We start from the raw sequence: 22,586 nt of genomic DNA, 5'->3' as shown, positions 1-22,586 counted from the left end.
GTGCCACCAGGGAAGCCTCATATACAGTATTTCTAATCCTCACAATAACCCTACAAAGTTGGTGTTATCAAACCGCTCCACTTTACACCTGAGGAAAGGTTCCAGGAGGTGACTGAACTTGCTCACGGATATACAGCTAGGCCATGGGACAGCCAGAACCAAACCCCAGAACGTTAGACTCTGAAGTGCTTGTTCTTTCTGCCATGTCACACAGCCTCTCCTTGTCTTTATAAATGTTCTAATGCTGCTTGATACGTTTGTTTTATTTCCTACAGTTCAATTCTAAGTCACTTTAAAGCTTATCTTTTTCTTTTTTTAAAAAAAATATTTATTTATTTGGTCGCACTGGGTCTTAGTTGCAGCAGGTGGGCTCCTTAGTTGCAGCACATGGGCTCCTTGTTGCGGCTTGCTGGCTCCTTAGTTGCAGCTTGCTGGCTCCTTAGTTGCGGCATGCATGTGGGATCTAGTTCCCTTGACCAGGGATTGAACCCGGAACCCCTGTGCACTGGGAGCGCAAGTCTTACCCACTGTGCCACTAGGGGAGTCCCCAAAGCTTATCTTTTTCTTACTTAAACTTCACAGAAGCTGGTTTTAAATACTGTAAACAGCTTTATTTTTGAAAATGAAAGAAAATACACATGAAGGGAGAGAAAACTTTAATAAGTGGTCTTGGCCAATCTAGATTTCATTATCCCTGATGTTTCTGCTAAAAGGAATCCAATATTAACCTTTACGACACCAAAGAATTCAATATTAACATTAAAAATTTCATTACCTGCCGGAGTTGGAAGATTCCACCTGTTGGCACGTCCTTTGCAGGAATTACCTCTACAGGGCAGTATTCACCATTCTCATTCTGTTCCAAGATTTGAACCCAGAATTCCACTTTCCTGGTGACTTCGCTCCATCTAGGAAATAGTTGAAGTTCTTGGAAAATCATACATTTCTATTTCAATACTGGCAGCTTAGGATCCTACACATGAGAATTAATGATGAAAATAACCTCCAAACAGAATAACTCAGTAGAATTATCTGTAGTTCAGTGAGTAATACACAAATACATACTGGCAAATGTAATTAAAAGCAAAGTTCAACAAACAACATCAGAACTAAAAATGATGCCTTTATTTCATTCAAAAAGGTATGATAATTAGAAATCTATTTCAAAGTGGTTATTCAAAAATTTAAACATTGTTATCAGAAGTACAGAAATAAGTTGCAGTGATTAGCTTTTCATACAGCCAAGGTAGTGCTGTATGCTTTAGTGACTTGACAAGTACCTCTGCTGAGGTCAGTAAGAGAATCAAAAAAAAAAAATCCCAATGTCTAATTTAGTATTTGGTAAAACTTTCTAAATACAAAAAAAAGAAGAAAATCTGCTTCTCATCTATAATTAGATGCAGTACAAATATATGCTCTTTCAGTCTTTTCCTTTTAACTCTTCTGTTTAAAATCCTGGTCAACAAGTAAGCCTTCCTCCTTCCATGATTAATGCTACTTGAAAAGAACTTTGAGCTAAAGATAGAATAAGTAAGGGACTTCCCTGGTGGTGCAGTGATTAAGAGTCCACCTGCCAATGCAGGGGACACGGGTTCGAGCCCTGGTCCAGGAGGATCCCACATGCTGTGGAGCAACTAAGCCCGTGCGCCACAACTACTGAGCCTGTGCTCTAGAGCCCACGAGCCACAACTACTGAGCCTGAGTGCCACAACTACTGAAGCCTGCATGCCGAGCCAGTGCTCCACAACAAAAGAGGCCACCGCAATGAGAAGCCCGCGCACCGCAACAAACAGTAGCCCCCGCTCGCCACAACTAGAGAAAGCCCGCACGCTATAACGAAGACCCAACACAGCCAAAAATAATTAATTTTTTTAAAAAAAACATGTAAACCTGAATTCCAGAGTATATCTTGATCTATTTTCTCTACAGATGATTAATTAGAAGTATTTCATAATGATAAGCAGCCTATTCTCCCAAAATTCATTTCACACTTTATTCTTAACTACCTATTTCTTAACTTTTTCCCATCACTCTTCAAAGTTCACTCCTCCAAGGAAGTTTAACTGTGCTGTTAATACCGTGGACATAACACCAACTATTACTGGAATACTGGTAATGCTCAGGAAGGGGTAACCTTTATAAATGACAATATTAATCTCTAGCAATTTTTTAAAATTATAAATGGAATCAGATGGATATCTAAAATTCACCTGTCCCGAAGGCTGCGTGTTTTTGCTTGGATAATCCCCAAATCCCACAGGGTTGGGTTTTTCCGAGGATCATTCATCTTATGGCCATAGACTTCAATTGCCAAAGCCCCTTCTGAAAGATGCTCAATAAAGTCTTCAGTGATGCCAACAGAAAATTCCTGAAAGGAAGTAAGTACAGAAGAAGAAAACACCTTCTGGTGACCTTACAATTACTTACACCTGACATATCCTCACTTCATTATGGAGAAGAGAAATAGAATGTTTTAGCCATAGGACAAAACTGTCATCCAACACCCATAATGAATGCTCAGATGGCCCAAGGTTCTTAACTCTGATTTTTAAAAAACTTTTCACCTTGAAAATCTATTGTGAAAGACCAGCACTGTATTCTATTTTGTTAGCAATATGTTGGGAGCTATTTTTGAAAGTATAAATAATTATATTAAGAATGACAACAATGATCTACATCTTGATATAAAAGTTATTACATCCAGTAAGGCAGCAGTGTGTTGGAAAAACAATTTTTTTCCAGTTTTTAGGAAGTTAACTATCTCCAATAATGAGAGAGAAAGGAAATAAATACTGATCATCAGTGCAAATAATCACCTATTTTAAAAAAATTCTCCTATCTGTCCATCTTTGTACGATAGATGTAAAACAGCCTCTTGCAATAATTAGGATTAAGCTCTAAAAAAGTTTATTTTAAAAAGTCATAGAATCTCTCTCTCTCTCAATCTTTAGCACAACAAAAGTATTTCTGTTTTAAACAGATTAGAAAGAGACCTCTCTCGAAAAAAAAAAAATGAGATGGCTCAAGTGAGATAAAGTAGAAAAAGAGAATTTAGAATCTGACAGTCCCGGCTCTGCTAGTTACTAGCCATGGGCAAATGACCTCTGAACCGACTTCTTCAGCTAAAAAAAGCACTGTCATCAAATACAACTGTGGGAAAGAGCAAATGAAAGAATCACAAAGTGCTGAACAGAACATTAGGGGCTCCACAATGCTAGTTCTTGTCTCCCTTCTATCTTCACTTTCTCTAAAACACTAGTTTCCTAACCTTCCCAGATGACAGTTTCTCCAGTAACTCATACAAAACATGGATTCCTTCTGGAGAAGAGGAGACATATGTACATATAGTCACACAAAAGTTAACTTTTGATGCTGGAGGAGTTACATGCACTGACACTATAGTTTTGCTTTTTCCCCCAGGCTTACAAAGATATAATTGACATATAACGTTGTGTAAGTTTAACATGTACATACAGTGTGTTGATGGCACTTTAGTCTTTGACTCCAACCCCACTCTAAGAAACTGATCCAAGACACAGACTGGTACCAAATTACTCAACAAAATATGGGTTGTTTTTTGTTTTGACCTGAGTAATTAAACGCTGCCCCAGTCTGGAAAACACACTTACATTGCACTGATCAAAGACAACCATGCACTGAGGTTCCTTGCTGACAGGAGAGGATGAGGTATCCACCTCAGGTGCAACAATTACCGGCTCCTGTTGATCCCAGAAGTTGTATTTGCAGAATACGAAGTGGGACAGATGCTGTGGCAAGCCGGTGGCTTGAAGTATTTTAACCTGAAGGAAAAGGAAGACTGTTTTTAACTCAGAAAGTTCCAAGAAGTACTTTGAGTCAGAGACACAGGCTCTAGTCCTGACTGTGTCACTAACAGTTGGTTTACGTTGACCAAATCTCATTCAACCTGGGCTGTATTTTTGCATCTGTGAAATGTCATATTTAGTGAGAGGTTGACACAAGGTATCAGTAACCTTGACGATATACAAGTGGACATTTTAAAGCATTTACAGGCTGATGAAGAACATTTAAAATTCTAGTTTTTATATCATCATCATCTTCGGAAGAAGAAAGTTCTCAAACATCAGCACCATTCAATCATACAAACTCGGCCAACTATGGATACTACGGCCCAAGGACACAAGATTGTTAAGAATGATGAATGAAGAATGAAAACAGTGTGCATACCAGTAAGCAGTAAATATTCAGAAAAGGGCAAAAAAAACATTTATTTGATATTTTAATGTATAATAAAGAACAAGGTTCTCAATTGGAATGTTACTTGCTACTAGAGCGTTTCTGGAAAACTTTAAAAGCATCAGGAATGTATACTCTGAAGATCTGGAGGGGTGAACGGAGGAGACAAAAGATGGTGACCGCTGACCATTCTCTGCAGCGATGTGTACGATGCCTCCTCCGTGCAGATTTAGGGAGGAGGGCCAGATCAAAGGAAATGTGCCCTGGACTGCTGGGGTGTGGGGTTTTGTGATAACTACGTGCGATTACAGAAGTATGTGTTTAATCAGACCAGAACGCCCCCAGAAGAAATGCCCATAATACTCTTTAAAGCAGCCAATGGTCTAAATATTTCTTTTGGCAGGCAGTGTCAGGTTGATTTTTAACTTTTGTGATAAGTTGTGGAAGAAACTAAATCCTGAAATTAACTAAGCTAAATTCTGACTTCATAATCCATGAGGCCAACCTTCAGGAGACTGCACACTGATCAGCTTTCACGCTCTTCACCTGGGCGCTTCCTACATGTTGTATGACGCACTCTAAACCTCCAGTACGTAAAATTAACAAAAACAGATTTGAGTATGTGGCAGAAGTTTACATAGTTTAGCAACCACAAATGTTCTTACTGTTAAACGAAGTATTAATAATGACACAGAAAATCATGCAAAGCAGACGACTATTTTCTTCTATAATGGGTAAGCAACGGATGGGCACTCCTGCTATTACTCACTTTTTCCTGTGATGGCACAGAGTTTGAAACATCTAGATAGCAATTCCCAGGCTATGAAAGACAGATTGACTAACACATTTTGTTTGTCCAAACCAAATAGAGCCATTAGTATTTGGCAATTAATTTTTCATTAAATTTTAAAAACCATGCCCTTTTCATTAAGGGTTTAAAATGCTTATTATATTCTTTAAGATGAGGCAATGTGGTATTTGGGAAGATTGCAATATTCTGGAGTACAAAGATCTAAATAAAAATTTCTGCCACTTATTAGCTTCTGTTTATGAACAAATTACTTAAATTCTTAGGCTTAGTTTTTCTCCTAGGGAAAACAGGATAGCTGCCTAATGATCGATGTGTGAGGGCTAACCATACCAATGACATACAATGAACGAAGTCACTACCAGGCGCTACGTGGATGGATGTTCAATACATACTTCTCTGTGACTGAATTCCATCTGAAAGTTAATTTTCTTTCTTAGAAATCAATTTCAATTTTAAGATTGAAATAAATAAGAAAGCAAGGTTTCATATGCTGAACTCTCTCCCCTATAGGCAACTCCTCAGGAATGAGACTGCAGGAATAAAGAATATCAGGAATAAAAATATCAGGAATGATATCTAGAACATAGGTTTAAGTTTTTGTTTGCAGAAACCAAAATCACCACCAGGTGTCAGAATACCACAGACTTCAACTTGCCACTGCTCAAGACCTACAGCCCTGAAATGTCGGGAGATAACTGATGTTGTTCGCGGTTTTAAAATACACTAATTTTATTTAATGTAATTAAAATGATCAATATGTTAATATGTGCATACTTTTTTTCATCACAGAAAAATAAATCTAGTCTTCTTTTAAGGGCCAGTGATACTCATCACCTGTGATATCTTAAGTGTCCCCAAACTGGTATCTTTTGTTTTTTTCCCCACCAATATTTAACTACCATACAGTTTATTTGTCTTCCTCCTTTTACACAAAAGGCTATTTACACACTCAGAATATGGTGTCTAAAAACCACTCCCCACTGAAAGGGATCCAGTTCCTTGGAGAAATGGTCTGGGACAAGGAGTGTACAGTCTGTGCCACACCGGAGCAGGAAAGCTGGCACACTCTCTGAGGGTTAGGGTTGTATCAAAGGACTCAAGAGCCACCCGAAGAGGCCTCCACAGGCCAAAGACTGGATCGTTTGAGCTTCGATATAGGTAATGAATACAGTGGATCAAAACACACCAAGTATATTTAAATCCAAAAGTTCATAATGATACGAAGACCAAACCAAAAAAACCTCACTTGTCGCTTTTGCATAATAGTAGGAAAACCAATTCATTGTTTTGAAAACTAGTGAATAAAGGGAGAGAATGGAGCATTCACCCTGCCTTTTAGATACAAATTGCACCTCTGAATAGCAAAATAGTTGACAGTAGGAAGGTTCACTCTACAGAATTCCAGCTAATAAATGAAGGGATGATAGAATTATTTTTTCTAACTCCTAATGAAATACCTAGGTAATAACCATCAACGATTGCTAACAACCCCAAAAGAGAACCAGACATGATGTGCCTTCTGATGGTAGACACCTCACCCTGTAAAGGATCATCGCCCCTCCCCTCCCCCATAGGTCACCTTTATATCTAACTCCCAATTTACAGCAAATCCACCTTAACACAGTAAATAATACCAATCAGCAAAATCCAGACTATGAGAAAACACACGATGACAGCGCGGTTTCTACAATGAACAAATTGCAGGTGAGAGAGAGAGAGGGCAAGCAGGAGGGAGCAAGCATAAGGGCCAGAGCCTAAAGATTAAAATATAAAATAGACTCAAGACACCAAGACGACCAGGGAAACTGACAAGATATTTCATGATATTAAAAAAGTATTAACTCTTGATCATGATATCCTGGCTAGGTTGGTTTTTTAAAAGCCCTCTTCTTTTGGAGATATATATACTCAACTATTCTTGAAGAAATATGATGTCTGGGATTGCTTCAAAATAATCCAAGGGAAGGGGACAGCGGAGAAGCAGTTTGTGTATATGAACGAAACAAGACTGACCATGAGTTGATAGTCGAGGGAGGATGAATGGGGGTCAATGACACTATCCTACTACTTTTCTATAGGTTTGATGTCTTCCATAAAAAAATATTAATACATTTTAACTTCATTTAAAAAAAAAAAAGCCTAAGTTACCCAGTGACAAAGATATATTTCCCAAGTGAGACAGTACCCTCACATGTTACTTCACTAATGGTAACTTTCACAGGTTGCATTTCTGGTCCATCCCCTTTAAAGTGGGCCATTATGAGTCGCAAAGCCTATGTCTCCCCATTTTGATAATCATATAACCTCAAAGGAAATGTTCTGAAATCGAGTACAGTACAAAGATTCACCTTTTAGTGAATTAAGAATACTTCCCCGTCACACGGAAGCAATGGACCGTCAATTACTAATTGAGGCTTCCTAAATACATGCAAAGACCTATGGAAAGTGGCCCAACTCTAACAGCTTTAGCTGCTCCATACCTGTAGCTGATGCCTAACTTACTCCTTTCAAAGTGAAACTCAATTCTAGAAATACTTACTGAGCTACAAGACTGGACCTAGGATAGACTATGAAATGAGAGTGAAGTGTGGGCTTCCTGGCCTCACCTTTGAATGGCCTCCTCACTCACACACGGTGTCTAAGCCCCTTGCTGATTTCTCATCTTCAAAAACCTTTTTAAGTGGTTCCTGGGTGATTCTCAACCCATGGCACCCTGGCCCACTAGAGTGTGCTTGGAAATGCACGATGGGATGTCCTCCTTGTCATAATGAGTGAAGAGGCGGCCCTACCTATGCTGACTTAACACACGCCCAGCAACCACCCGTGACGATACCACAGCCCCCTAGGGAGAGGACAGCTTTACATAACATGCTCTCCTTCCAGTTCACTCTGAGTCTCATCTTTACAGAAATATCCCTCAGACCTCACTATGTGCATTCATTGATGACCCCTACTCTGTGTCCCAGAACAACTCCTATCTACCCCTCTCAGAGCACACGGCATCACACAACACTGGAGTCCTCTGTTTACCTCTGCATCCCCCAAAGGTGCACACCAACGACACGGGTTGCTCCCCTGACAGCACGAGTCCTGCCTTACTCATTTTCATATGCCCAGCGCCTGACAGTGTCTCACAGACGATACCCAACACACAGTTCAGGAACAGCATGCATGGGAAGAGCAGAGAGGAAAGGGTCTGGGGCGAGGACATGATGGGACAGCACAAGCAAAGGCATGCTCCTGAAGAGGAAACAAGAAACATGGAAAGACAGTGTGAAGAGGGGCTTAGGCGGCTCCTTAGCTATAGGACCAGGGCTGGGACACACCTCCAGCATCAGAAGAGGCCCAAAAGGAGGAGGTAACCTGTGTGAGAAAACTGGCTTCTCTAGAGAGAAGTTCAGACAAACTCAAATTCACATAATTTTAGGGCAGAACAGCCCAGAAGAAAGAGGTGACTTATCCAAGGGGTCACAGAGGAAGGGAATGGAAATACCTGGCTACCTGGAATGTCAGGAAAATGTGATGAAATATGGTCTCTAGAACAGTAAATACTAAAGATTTATTTAGAGACAGATATTTTCAAAACTTGAAAAAGGACACAGTATTTACTGTCTAAATACCCACAATCCTCAAAACCAGCTGTACTTCTACTCCTTCTAAAGGAAAGTGGGCCTTACCATGCACACGAGTTTGTTCTCCTGGGTCTCCTTATCAAAGGACGCATCTGCAGCGTCGTCACCCCCCGCAATTCTCTCCCCGATGTCACCACTAATACGCAGCACCTCCACGTGCAGCCGGCCTGCCACCTACAGCAGGGGGACAAAAGCAGATCCTTTCTCCAGATTTTGTTCTTTCCTCTGCGGTACAGTCAAGTGGTTAGCTTAGTGGTATAACAGGTTCTACCAGTTACTTTTCCTCAAAGTATTTATTTGGAATAATCACCATCCAGCAGCATGGAAACACAGATATTAACAATACACGTAGATAATGCTTGTCGTTATTGATGAAAAATTATAACAACAATTTACTATCACCACCCTGTTGTTTCTCGAACTGTTCTCTGCGGGACACAAGGCACAAGGAGAAAACTAACCTCTCCTTTCTGGTTGATGATTGGAACGGCATATTGTAACTTCACATCATAGAAGAGGGACTCCAGGAAGACATTAGCCACCCCAATGAGACTGTGATTTTCCTGCTCATCATAGAACGGATCGGCACGCTTGAAGTAAGACCGTATCACCTTTAAAGAGATTCGAAACATACAGCTTCAGAAAATCTCTTAAAATAAACAAATTCAACCTACCACTTTTTGATGCAGTCTAATAAGTCATTAAACGTAGCCGAAGTATAGCACTGTATTGCATGCACGCACGCACACACACACACACACACACACACACACACACACACACACTCTTCCTCATTCCCGCTTAGAATGGTGGTCAGCACCCTTCACCCATGAGAGAGCAATCCCAATAACACATCATTACTTTCATCATTTCTTCTCCCTTCCATGGAAACCTTGCTGTGAAAATAGAGAAAGCATACGTTGACTAGAAAAATCAGCAGAGTGTACAAAAGTACTCTATTTTTCATTCACATCTATTCCACCTGTCCCTACCAAATCATTAGACACGCTGCTGCTAATGAGAGGTGACCCCCTTACAAGAGTGTGGTTTGCTTGTTATTTGTTGTTAATGTTATTTCATTTCTAAGTTGAAATAGGAGAGGAATACAGAAGAAAATGGAAAAAAATGTTTTAAGAAAAAAATGTCATCTAACTATAAGAAGTCATTTTTAGACTCTCAACCACTGCGCCACCAGGGAAGCCCCTGATGAACATTTCTACAAAACAAGAGGCTAAGGAAGTAAACAACTCTATGGGGCCCTAGGACCAGCAGTGTTGAAAATATGTAAAAATATACATAATTCATACTTCTATTTTAAATAGGTACAAGCACACGGCTGACCTAAATGAGCAAACCTGAAACTTGAGGAGAGAGTACCAGAGTTCAGACCTATGGCACCTGCTTTAGGATCAAAACGCCTTCAAAAAATGTTCCTAATAGTATAAATATTAAGGTACCACTGATGTTCAGTTCAAAAAACAGATGTTGTAGTTTTGTTATTTGCAAGGTTAAAATATGTTGAGAAATGGGAAGAGAGATATTAAGGCCTGAGTAAAACCATGGGAGACAGATACACGTAACACCAACAGAAGCCAGAACAAACACAGAAGATTCTACTAGAAATCCACAGAACACAAATGTGGAGAAGAGAAGATGCCAGAAAAATAGGTTATTAAAATTCTTGACTAGCTAAACAATTGACAGGATTAAAATAAGTATTGTATTTATTAAACAAGATATTTTGGAAAAATGAACAATTCTTCCCTAAAATGGGCAGGCTCATTCCTGAGTGGTTCCTTCTGTGACTATCAGTTAAGTAGTTTTTCTCAAATAACTTACTGGGGTATCTTCTTCACACTCCTTCCACTCCTGATAAAGATCTCTCATATCCAATAACCTGTTGTCCAGTTTTTCCAAAGACCAAATCTGCTTCCCTTTTCCTTTTCTTCTCACCTGGATGGCAGGTTCACTAAGGAGAGAGCCTCGCTGCGAAGACAGTAAGAGTGGCGTTGGGAAGCACAGAGATATCTATGCATCGTAGACATCAACCCCAACATTCTATACCCACCAGTCAAATGTCATCGACTAAAATGGAAACTGTATCATTCTTTAATCTGTTCAGTGCAGAACTTCCCAGAAATCTTACAAGCTTAATATAACCTCTTTCTATCTAACTGCAGTCAAAATTTAAATTTAAGTATAAATCTAAATTTAAACTTAAATCCCAGAAAAGTAGACCATGTCTATGGGGAAGTCAAAAATGTTTTATTCAGGACATCATATGACCAGAGTATCAGTGGGTAGGAAGAGAGTCATAAGCACTGAATGGGAAGGGAAAGTTTGTGGGATGGATGGTGAAGAATTTTTACCTTTCAAAAGTTTGAATTTTAAAAAATTTCTGAATGGCTAAGTATCTTAATGTGATACAAAACGCAAATGATTAAAAGAGTAAGCTGTGAAAAGTATCCTATTTACCCGTTTGGAGGCAACAAATGATACCAACTTCCAAATATACATAGTTTGAATTTATTATTAAGACGGTACAGAACTAGGTAGAGATGCTGGTTGCACAACACTGTGAAGGTACTACATGCCACTGAATTGTTCACTTTAATTAATTTTATGTTACGTGAATTTCACCTCAAAAAAAATAAATAGTACTCATTTAAGTTTTTCTAGCTTAGAAAAGCAACGTGCTTTTAATGTAGAAAAATATTTAAATGTTTTGAAATCACAATGTAGAAAATAAAAACGCCCCTGTAGATCTCCCCCAAAGAGATGTACCTATCAGATATCTAATCAACTGAGATTTACCGGAAATCTTTTTAACTGTTCTGATACGTCTACTTAGAACTTCGGAGAATTATGAAAGACGCCAATGTTGCCTTAACATCTTGCCTATAATCAGTTCCAAAGAAACAGAATTTACATAACGAAGCAAGGGTTTTAGAATTCTGAAGTTCAAAAATTACCGTTCTCTCGCATACTGCAAAGGCCCGTCTACCTTATATTCAGCCAGGTAGGGAAACGAATATCTGAATACAGAATGCTACCTAATCCATCAAAAATTATGTACTAACATCATCAAGAGCTATAAAAGAACCCAAATAAGTGAGAAAACTGAATGGCAAGGATAGGAGACTATGATGGGACTTGCCCTCTGCATTTTATTAGGCTTCTTACATTATAAAAAAAAAAGAGAGAATTGTGATTTTGAATACCCACATGAAACAACTAGTGGACAGTTGTGCCATGCCATCTAGTGACAAGTAGAAAATAACATGCTATAGGTAAAATGAATCCCTAACTTGGGGGGGGAGGGGTGGCGGGTGGCAGAGGAATAGCATGAAGGGAAGAACCACTTGGGGTACGGGTACTGCTGGGGATGGGGATGAGGGCAAACCCCCCACCCCGGTGTCTGAATAATATGAAGGCGTTTTATCCAGCGATATCTTTGTTTTCATTAATGTCAATCTCACCTTCCTGTTGGCATCGAGGCTGGAAGCTGGAATCTGTAGGGTTACTTTATACTCTGTTCGTTTATCCAGTTCTTCCGCAATGTAACTAGCTTCTCTCACCAACAGATTGGCCTTAACGATTTGTTCCCTCAGCCTCATCAGGCTGTTATTCAGTGTTGCTTCTCTTCAAAAAAAAAAAAAAGGGGGGGGGGGGCAGATAACCATTAAAGCAGCACATCAGAATATTATATAGTGCGTGGACCTTGGTTCGCAGTGGACAAACTGCGAACCAAGCTTTACAACTGTCTTTTGCACACAGGGAATACATCACCGATGCTGGCCCATGCACGCACTTGAATGTGGGCTACATTACAAGCACTGGCACGTGCTCCTGTAAGAAGCTGGCCAGAGACTAGGGCTTGGCAAACTTGACTGTGTGTACAAATCACCTGGGAATCTTGATAAACTGAAGATTTTGACTCAGTAGGTCTGGGGTGGGGGGACCCAAAACACTACATTTCTATCAATCTCCAGGTGACAGAGATGCTACCTGTCTGCAGACCAAACTCTGAAGAGCAAGAGGTTAGTTAAATACGTCTGTAACCATGGATAAAACATTTAGTGCAATGCTAATTAGCTCAAATAGAGATCAAACTTGCAATCTGAATCTCATTGGTACCATGCTTTACCTACCTGATAAACCACCTTTCTCTTTTTCCTTTTTTAAAAAAAGCATCTACCCATGCTTCAGAACCTAAAGTATAATATACAATGATAAAGTGTAACTTCTAAGTACACATACTTGTTTAGTCAAATCCAAAAGCCATACAAACTGAAAATGGGGCAGCACCTAACAGGGGCAGCTTTAAATAAATCAATATAAATTGACAATTCCTTTTTTTTTTCAAAAGTGGGGAGGGGAAAGACAATGCCAAGTGGTTCCTAGCTGTAACACTCTCTTTTAATGTAATTCATTTTTAAAGTAAGGCCTAGATTTTTCCACTCTGTATGTTATGCATGTGAGTTAAAGGTGACGAGCATATGCTATGCAGGTGGCACAGGCCCTGTGCTCCACCTACCTCTCTTCCGCCCACTGCCTCAATCGCTGCTGAGCGCTGGGTGAGTGGAAGGAAAACTTGTCCGAACTACGACAGTTCTGTTTCTCAGGAGACAGCCGTCTCCGGAGCTGCTCCAGTTCATGTTCGTACATGAGCCTCTGGCGCTCCAACGCAGACCGTTTCTCCTCTTCGTGCTGTTGTTCTAGGCTGTTCAGTATTGACTGCATGGGATCTAAACAAGTGTTGTTGTTTTTTTTTTTAAGGCAAATAATAAAAGGTTAACTGCACAACACAATATACTTTAAAATGTTCTGTATTATGTTGTTTGTCATCCTAATTAATAACATAAGATTCTTATAGACAGTTAACTATCCTTACTCCCAATGACTGATCGTATTATCTATTCTGTCAGATACATGCCAAACCATCTTCCATATAAAAAAAGCAGGTCTATTTGTATGTTCTACACATAACCCAAGACAGAGTTAACGGTCCGGAAATCCACTACAATAATAAGCCAGTGGCAGTCAAGTCTCAAACCTGAGAAATTCTATCAATGAGAACAAAGTTTTCAGTGATTTGTGTATCAAGGCAGAAAGAAAAAACAAGTTTTTATAAGCATAATAAATTAAGGCCAAAGTCACAAAAGAATTGAGTACAGAGAACAACATGAAGATTTCCTTTGTTGCTAACGTTTAAAAAGTGTCCATTGTAAACAACTCTAACAGTCTAGCAACTCTGAAAGATTCTAAAAAGCACAACAGATCTGCTCACCGTTACTGCCCAGAGCCTTCATGGTTACCTCCATCTGCGCGTACTCGTAATTGAAGTTGATTTCGCTGGACACCTCACTGGATGAGTCTCCATCCACATCCAGCTGCTCAGAACTGGTGTCATTCTTCATGGACGTGTCTTGTTCCTCATCTTCTCCACCTGCTTTCTTTTTCTTTTTAGGCAAATTAAGTCTTGGGGAGAAAGAGAATATTATCTTTTAAAGAAAGATATGCAGTTATTCATTGCATTAATTAAATATTAGCACTTGCTAGATGCCAAGGGGATACTATGTGCATATAAGGCAATTACTGTACTCAGAAGTTTATATTCTAGTAGTAGAAATAAAACACAGGCACATGCGCAAATAATGACAACAGAGAGTGTGACACAAGGCCACGTGACAAGCTAGGTGTCAGAGAAAAGCTGAGGATCACCTCATGCTGGACTGAAAGAGGCAGGGATGACAGAATAAGAAGTCATCTGAGCCCAGCCTTAAAGGCTGAGGAGAAAGCAGGGCGTTAGGACAGAGGAACAGCATGAGGAAAAATGGAAACTCTCATAGCCTCTGGAGAAATTAAAAATTACACGGAGATACACAAAATTTGTAGAGCCAAAGTTGCGTGAGATAATGGTGGAAAGATCAACTTAACCCAAACTATGAAACTTTGAACACTAAGCCAAGCAATCTACACTTGATTAAGTTTAAGGAAAAAAATGAAAAAGACTTTCCACACACTTTGTACCCCTCTTTTCTCAACAATCAAAATAGCAACTGGCCCACAAGCAAAGGATCTAGTCAGCTTGATGTAGGAAACACAGGGCCAGGGACAGGTAGAGGAACAGACCAGGATTTTAACTTTGTACCCTATCTAGCCAGTCCGTCCTCACCAACACAACACCAATTTTGTATGGGAAACAATATGCAGTCCCAGGTCAGACACTTTCCTTCTCAGCCTCCTTTGCAGCTGAGAGGCAACTTCTAGTGAATGAGACGTAAGTGGAAGGTTGCTGGGGACTCTGGGAAGACTCCTGCTTCTTCTCATCAGCACAGTCAGGACTATTCCTGCCACCCTTCAACCTCGTTTTCTTCGCATGTGCCTGAGTGCTGCCTTGATGTCTGGAGTGGCGTGGCCATCTTTAGACCACAGGGAAAAGCCAAGACAATGACACGACTTCTGCCATGACTCTTTTGAGAGGCTTAGCCAATGCCAATAACCATCCTCCTTGGGAGTTCGGCTTTGTCAGAGAAATGAACTATCTGTTTAAGCCATTATAGTCAAGTTTGCCATTACATGCAGCTGAGAGCATTCCTAAATGAAATATTAACCTTATTTTATGGATAAGGAAACTTAAACCACTACTTTTCCAATAAGAAAAACAAAAAGACAAGCATGTCAGAAAATAATTAATGAATTCTTATACCAGATGGCAAAGCAATCATTTTCCACTGGGAAATAAAAAGGAAAAACGATGTAAATAAACACAGTATTTCTCCTGAGTGTACTTGTTCATGTGTCCCTTGGGCTCAAATCGTATAGTGAACAAGCGTATGTATAGGGAATAAATGCATATGCATAGCGAATACATACTTATGTGCACAAAACAACATAGAATACTTATAGCATTAAGTTTACTTTTTAATATATACTTTTCTATTTCAGAGTATAATCATCAAAAATCTACCTATTTAAGAGCCATGAATGTCATACCTGAAGAAGTGGTTGTTCCCCCATAATATCCTGTCCCCATGGTGTAGCTGAATAGGACTGGATACAGAGGAGCCATTTACAAATGTTCTGTGGGGAGAAGAGGTCAAACATATAAACAATGATCACGTTCTCTCCTTTAATTTTTCCAATACAATACAGGGAAAACAAAACAATCAATTCCCCAAATTAAAATCTGCCCTTGGTGAATTTTATTACTTGTATTTCCTTCTTTGCTGATTTATTTTAAATGCTTATGGTACCAAGTATCATAGATTATTATCCTCTATCTTTCAAAGCTCTAAATTTGTTATACAGCATATTAAGGAGTAAACATGGAACCACCGCAGCCAGTAATAAAAAGATGGAAGCAGTGTACACTACAACTAAAACAAGTATGTCCAATCTACATGGATAAAAAGAGCCAGTCAACCAACTAAACTCAGAAATATCTATAGTATCAGTAATAAGAAATGAGGCCTATGTTAAACTCTTCTGTAACTTCCTATAGCACAGAAAAATGTGCATATCCTATCAATAGATAGAAGATTTGTAAGATCACTTGACTGCTGATCTTGACAACAGAGTTCAACAGAAGAAATGATGGGTAGAAGGATATTAGGGAAAAATTTCAGAGGGGCAGGAAATAAATAGAAAATTATGCATACCGCAATAAGACTGATATTCCTGGAATACCAGTGTCATCATGCCTATCTCTACTGAATGACTAAGCTGCTTAGGTTTAGGATAAAGGTCAAGTTCTTTAACTTGACATTAAAGGCCCTGCAAAAGGAAACCCTCTTTATCTCCTTCTTTCCCACTTCTAGTGAATTCTCAACTCCAGCAAAAAAAAAAAAGAGGGGGGGGATAGGGGTGTTATGTTCTGTCCACTAAACATGGCTAACTCTTCCTCCAAAGCGAGGCTTACTCCAGTCCTATAACCTGGAATAGGGTTCTAGTTCTCTATCACCCTGAGTCTCACTCAGTTTGATTTCTCACAAAGCCCAGTTTGGTTTCTACTTCCTCTGTCACTCCAACCAATACTACCTTAGTTTCTTTACGTTCCTAAGGCACTCACCTGGCTTTGTACCGCCAGTTATTTTTAATGTATATGCATACACACAAAACCTTACTCTCCATCTAGATTTCACTTACCATGTGGGTTTTTAAGCACTAAAAGTAATTGGTCTCTATGCTCCTACAGTCTGATTATTCAAAGCACGAGCTTAAAAAATAAAGTTATGACAAGAGGGGACCTACTAAAATTAGCAGATTTTAGCCTTTATGACACGAATACCTTACATACAGTGAGGAGTTTAATTAAAGGCAAACACATACATAGACTTATTTTTTAAAGCTGCAGCAGTTGAATAAAAGCATGACTGTAATAACAGTTCTCAACATGTGGTCTGTATGGGGTCCCGAAGATCACATTTATTTTTATAATAATACTAACCTGCCCTTTTTCACCATGTTGACGTTTGCATTGGCAAGGAGTAAAACTGCTGGTGTTTTAGCACAAATGAAAGCAGTGGCACCAAACATTTATCAGTAGTCACTGGATTATTCACTGCCATGCACCCACAATTTCTAAAAATGTTTCACTTGAAAAGGTCCTTGATGAAGCAGTAAAACTCAACTATACGCCAATAAAATGTTTTTTAAAAATAAATTTTTAAAAATAATAAATTACTACTTTTAGTAAATTTTGACCCTTGAGTAGTACACAACTTCTTAAACATTCCAGGTGACAAAATGAGAAGTACACACAAAGCACTGTGCTAATGCATACCAAAGTATAAGAACTGTCTTGAGCAGAAGACATGCTCAAAGTGGTTTTCTGGCAGACATTTTCTTGAAAATGAACAAAGCCAGCCCGTCACTTTGACAAAAACAGCTGACAGTATTTGTTGCCAATTGTAAATGTCAAGCTTTCAAGTGAAAATTAGAGTTTTGGGAAATTTGTGTCAATGTCTTCCAACCAAAGACCACCAGGAATATTCCCGTAGTTGAACCAGTTGGGTTTATTACTCACGCAGAGGGAGGAGACACCACAGGAAGCATGGGGGCATCTCAGTGAGGGGGCCCGGGGGGACTCTGGCAGGACTGGGCTAAAGCTGCTCATCCTGAGAGAGGGTCTAAGGAGGTGAGAGTTCTGTATATACCGGATACTGCCAGAGAGCAGGAGTAATTCTATGATCGAGTTTGTCAAAAATCTTATCCACAGAGGATAAAGTTGTAACTGGTGAAGAAACAGCCACTCACTTGGCCGAGAGAAGGTGTTTGGTATTTTGGGTGTGGCATAGTGACCCTGGTTTTTGTCTCTGCTGAAACAAAATCATTATGTGGCCTGCTTCATCTTATTTCATCATAGCCTCAGAGTAACCTTCCCTGGGGTTGGTATCTGTGCGATTATTTAATAGGAGAATAGCACACCAGAGCTGGGAGTGCTGGGCCAGCTTATGCTCTATTTTTTTCTTTTCTCACTTGTATCCTTTACCATGAGCTTGATAGCTTCCAAATATTTACAGACTTTATGGATAAAATTAGTGATGGTATTAATGATTTTTTGACATAACGATGAATCAACATTCGGAAGAGCAATGTCAGTTAACCATCACCTATAACAGTTATATAGCCAGTTACACAACAGGGCAATAACAGTTTCAAAGCTCAAGGAAACAAACTGACAAATATTTAACTTGTATAATGTTATGCCTGTTCATTACTTATTGAGCACTTATTTATTAGTCTGGTATTACACGCTAAGGATAGAGAACCAAAAATGAAAGGTCCTTGTCCTCAAAGAGCTCACAGTCCAATGTGATAATACAGGCTAACAGCCCACAAGAACACAGTATGAAGTATTAACATAACAGGAAGCATAAAGTACACTATGAAAATGTACTGGGGGCCCTTATTTTAGACCAAAGTAGACAGTGACAGAACTTAACCTTGAAGGTCAAACAGGAGTTACTTAGCTGGCCAGAGGAATGGCAGATGCAGAAGAATAGGAGATAAGCAGGAGGGATGTAAGGGATTTTTGCATCAAGAATAGAAGAAAGCCATCTGGTTGTATGGTGAGTGGACCAGGAAGATTAGGGTGCTGTCAGGAGTTCCAATCAAGATTTGATGGGGGGCTTCCCTGGTGGTTGAGAGTCCGCCTGCCGATGCAGGGGACGCGGGTTCGTGCCCCGGTCCAGGAAGATCCCACATGCCGCGGAGCGGCTGGGCCTGTGAGCCATGGCCGCTGAGCCTGCGCGTCCGGAGCCTGTGCTCCGCAACGGGAGAGGCCACAACAGTGAGAGGCCCATGTACCGCAAAAAAAAGAAAAAGAAAAAAAAAAAAAGATTTGATGGGGACCTTATTTAAATAAGGCCACGGCAGTATGTATAGAGAGGAAGGATTGGTTTAAGCCATATTAAAAAGTTAAATATTAAGGACTTGGTAACTAACTGAATTATCTTCTTTTAGTGAACATAAAAGCACACAAAGGCCAAACGTCCTTATACCATCCTCAATTAGTGTACTTTCTTCCTCTTAAAAATTACTGTGACATTAACACTAATTAAAGTACATTACCTGGTGTTCTTTTGAGGAGTCAGCATAACCTGGCCTTCTGATGTGATGTCTATGATACAATGTTCAGGAAGAATTCCCATTCCACATAGTTGGATATCTTGGGAATTTGCTGAACCTATCAGTGTATGTTCCTACAAAAGAATCAAATTCACTGATTAATAGTGCATTCTTACATGTACACAAACTGAAATCATCTACTCTCAGCTCTCATACATTGATCCATTACCTTAGCTAAAAGATTTTTAAAGCAAATGGAATGACAGAGGGAATTTCTGGCTTTCTATAGAATTCATTCTACAAGTTATATTTCCTTATAAGGAGTAATGCACTGAGTTGAGTTATAACTTTTAAACCTACAACTACAGTTTTACATTAATGTCTATATTACATTCGTTATTTTCCATTGCAATCTTGATTCCAAATATTCTATACTACTCTCAGAGCATGGTCTGAAAACTACAGTTACTTAAGTTGTACATCACCTACCTGGTCTCAGTCAAGATGAGTCTACAAAGATAAAGAGCTATTCAAATGCAAGGAGTCTGAATTATTTTATGAATGACATGGTCTCCCTAGACCTCATAAAAGATATGGTAGATGTGTTCTTCTTACCCTAAACCCCCAACTACTCAATTCTCTAAGCCCTAATCACCAGTGTCACTTTTTGGAAGGTACCTGAGAAAACAGACATAAAAATCGAGCTCCCTCTTATGTGCTTCAACATTTGACTGCCCTTAAATGTTGATACTGACTGGGATGTGTCCCTAGGCCACCTTCTCCTTATACACACCTAGATCAGGGGTCAGATATGAAATATTTTAGGCTTTTTGAGTCATACACAATTACTCAATTCTGCCCTTGTAGTGTGAAAGCAGCCAGACAATATACAAATGCACAAGTGTGGCTACTTTCCAATAAAACTTTACTTATGAACACTGAAATCTGAACTTCATATAATTTTCAAGAGTCCAAAATATTATGATTCTTTTGATTTTCCTCCAACCATTTAAAAATGCAAAAGCCATTCTTGGCTCCTGGGCCATATGAAAACAGGCAGGGGGTGAGATTTAACCCATGGAAGCAGGATGCTGACCGTTGACCATGATGATCTCATCCAGTCCAATATGCTTTAAATACCATACACACACACACACACACACACACACACACACACACAATTAAATCACCAACCAGGAACTACAGACTTTAGTTCCATCATTCTCCCACCTCCACTATCACTGCCCTAGTCATAGTCACCATCATTTCTTGCCTACTGGGCACAACTTGGATGTCTAAAGACATTTCAAAGTGAAAGAGCCAAAGCAGAACTTTTGCTTCCACCTTCCCACCACCCCATTGAGTCTATTCCCTTCTCCAATACTAATGGCACCACCACCACCCAGCTGGTCAACTAGAAAAGCTCAGATGCTATCCTGCAGTCTTCTCTCTGTCTTAGCAGTCTACCTCCAGCCCTGTGTCAATCAGGAAATCGTCAAAGACTCTCCCTCTGAAATATATCAAGAATCAGCTCACTTCCCACCTCTACTATCACATCCTATTCTCTTGCCCAGATGAATATTAGAGCCTCCTCCTATTTCTCCACTTCTATCCACCCCACCCGCTCTCACCACAACAGCTGATCACGTGATCCCCTATCGAGAATCCTCTAGTGGCTTCCCTTTGAACTTCTAAGAAGTTCAAATTCTTACCCAGGCTGACAAACCCTCTGTGATCTGGCCCCTGCCTACCTCTCTCATCCCAGCTCCCAGCACTCTGCCTCTCCTGGAGTGTGACCCACCCACTCGGGCCTTTCATCTGTTCTCTGAGCACACTGACTGCTTCCTCTGTCTGAGGTGTTCCTCCCCTGATCTTGATATTGGTAGTTTCTTATCATTTCCACCTTAGCTTTTAAGTACACATCCTCAGAGAGGTGCAGCCTGAACCAACAATCAGAAGTAGCCACCCTGTTACTCTCGGGTCTGAATTCCTTACAGACTGACTGTCCGTGGGCTTCCTGTCCATCTCCATGGCTAGCATGGAAACTCCAAGACAGCAGAGAACAGCCTGACCTGCACCACCTCACCACTGTATTCCAAGCATGTAACACAGGCCTGGTACATTTAGCCGTTAGATAAATATAAAAGAAAAATAAATGAACAATCAGTTCCCTTCAGACTCAGGAAGACAATTTTCTCCTCTTCTTTGCTGATATGCCTTCTAATTAATTATACTCTGGGTTCCAATTCTTCCCATCTCTTCTGGGATCTCAACCTCAGAAAAAGGCCTCTTCCCTTCTATTATTTTCATTTTCCCTTTTCTGGGGGTTTCTTCTCTCAAGTATGCTGCAGCAGTGTTTCCAAGGAAACAAAGAGCTGGGATCAGAACTGTGCCATGGCATCCCGTTCAGTCCTCAAGGAGTATATACAATATACAGAGAGGGCATTCCAGGCAAATGTCTACTCCTTGATCTTGGCTGAGGCTTCCTGGCCAATCCCATACTTCCCTAAGCTGGAGAACAGGGCTTGATCAGGTGTAAACTACAAGTAATGCTTCAGTGACATTCAGTAGCAGGCCTAACGAATGTGTTCCATGTCGGTCTCCATTCCCCACTTCTTCCCTCTCTAATGACACCAACTACAAGGTGCAGAGAAGTTCTAAAAGGAAAAAAAAAAAAAAAAAGAGTCTGAAGAGAAAAAGAGCCCAAGATCACATAAAAAAGAAGAAAAGATCCCCAAAGCACTTGGCTTAGGCCATTTCTATTATAATCCCTTTCCTCTCCCCATGAGAAATTCTAGCTGGAGTCCTTATTGTGACTTTGGAATCCTTTTTGTCCTTGGGGGTGGAGGTGGAGAAAAGCTCTGAACTACCCCCTAGATTGGAGTTTGAGTGTAGAATCAGCTCCGACTGCTGCATTCCAAGATTGCAGCAAGTACCAGGGGCAATAAGCAGAGAAGTATTCGTTGCTCTTTACATACGTAAATAACCAATAGCCCTTAATAAACGAAATCGCCCTGGCTTCACAGAACCAGGACTCTGAAGACAGCCTTTCGGGAATGGAGGTGAGGAAAGAAGGAAAGGTACCTTTCTGTCTATTACAAATTCAAATAGTACTCTAGGTGAGTCAAACTGCCTCCAACCAGGCACGTCTCACAGCCACACCGCTGTCTTATTCGTCCTGGGCCCCTTGAAGCCTGGCCCACAGCTCTATCAACACGGAATGGCTGTGGCCCTGCCATTCTGCTGATCGCCTCCCTCCATTGACTGAATGCTGGCAGGCAGCTTACTGCCAACGGGAGCTACGCTCCCCCTAGGACTGTTCCCTACGTACGTGTGCTTTGACGCTGCTGCGG

The 22,586-nt window shown here is 40.2% G+C and overlaps 1 protein-coding gene across 1 annotated transcript in view; it reads right to left on the bottom strand.

The window, feature by feature from the left end:
- Positions 1 to 22,586, bottom strand: part of KIF13B (kinesin family member 13B) — a 198,236-nt gene that overhangs the window by 64,781 nt on the left and 110,869 nt on the right. Inside the window, exons 16-26 of the mRNA XM_024746932.1 lie at positions 19,237 to 19,367; positions 15,658 to 15,744; positions 13,949 to 14,139; positions 13,196 to 13,406; positions 12,138 to 12,300; positions 10,498 to 10,644; positions 9,120 to 9,269; positions 8,704 to 8,832; positions 3,630 to 3,800; positions 2,211 to 2,368; positions 776 to 908 (exon numbers count right to left, since the gene is read on the bottom strand). Coding sequence (XP_024602700.1) covers positions 776 to 908; positions 2,211 to 2,368; positions 3,630 to 3,800; positions 8,704 to 8,832; positions 9,120 to 9,269; positions 10,498 to 10,644; positions 12,138 to 12,300; positions 13,196 to 13,406; positions 13,949 to 14,139; positions 15,658 to 15,744; positions 19,237 to 19,367 — 1,671 coding nt within the window. The remainder of the gene's footprint in view (positions 1 to 775; positions 909 to 2,210; positions 2,369 to 3,629; positions 3,801 to 8,703; positions 8,833 to 9,119; positions 9,270 to 10,497; positions 10,645 to 12,137; positions 12,301 to 13,195; positions 13,407 to 13,948; positions 14,140 to 15,657; positions 15,745 to 19,236; positions 19,368 to 22,586) is intronic.

Source organism: Neophocaena asiaeorientalis, unplaced genomic scaffold (assembly GCF_003031525.2).
Source record: "Neophocaena asiaeorientalis asiaeorientalis breed wild unplaced genomic scaffold, Neophocaena_asiaeorientalis_V1.1 scaffold633, whole genome shotgun sequence".
Lineage (NCBI taxonomy): Eukaryota > Metazoa > Chordata > Mammalia > Artiodactyla > Phocoenidae > Neophocaena > Neophocaena asiaeorientalis.
The sequence above is the reverse complement of the archived record's forward strand: the minus strand, read 5'-3'. Positions and strand labels throughout refer to the sequence as shown.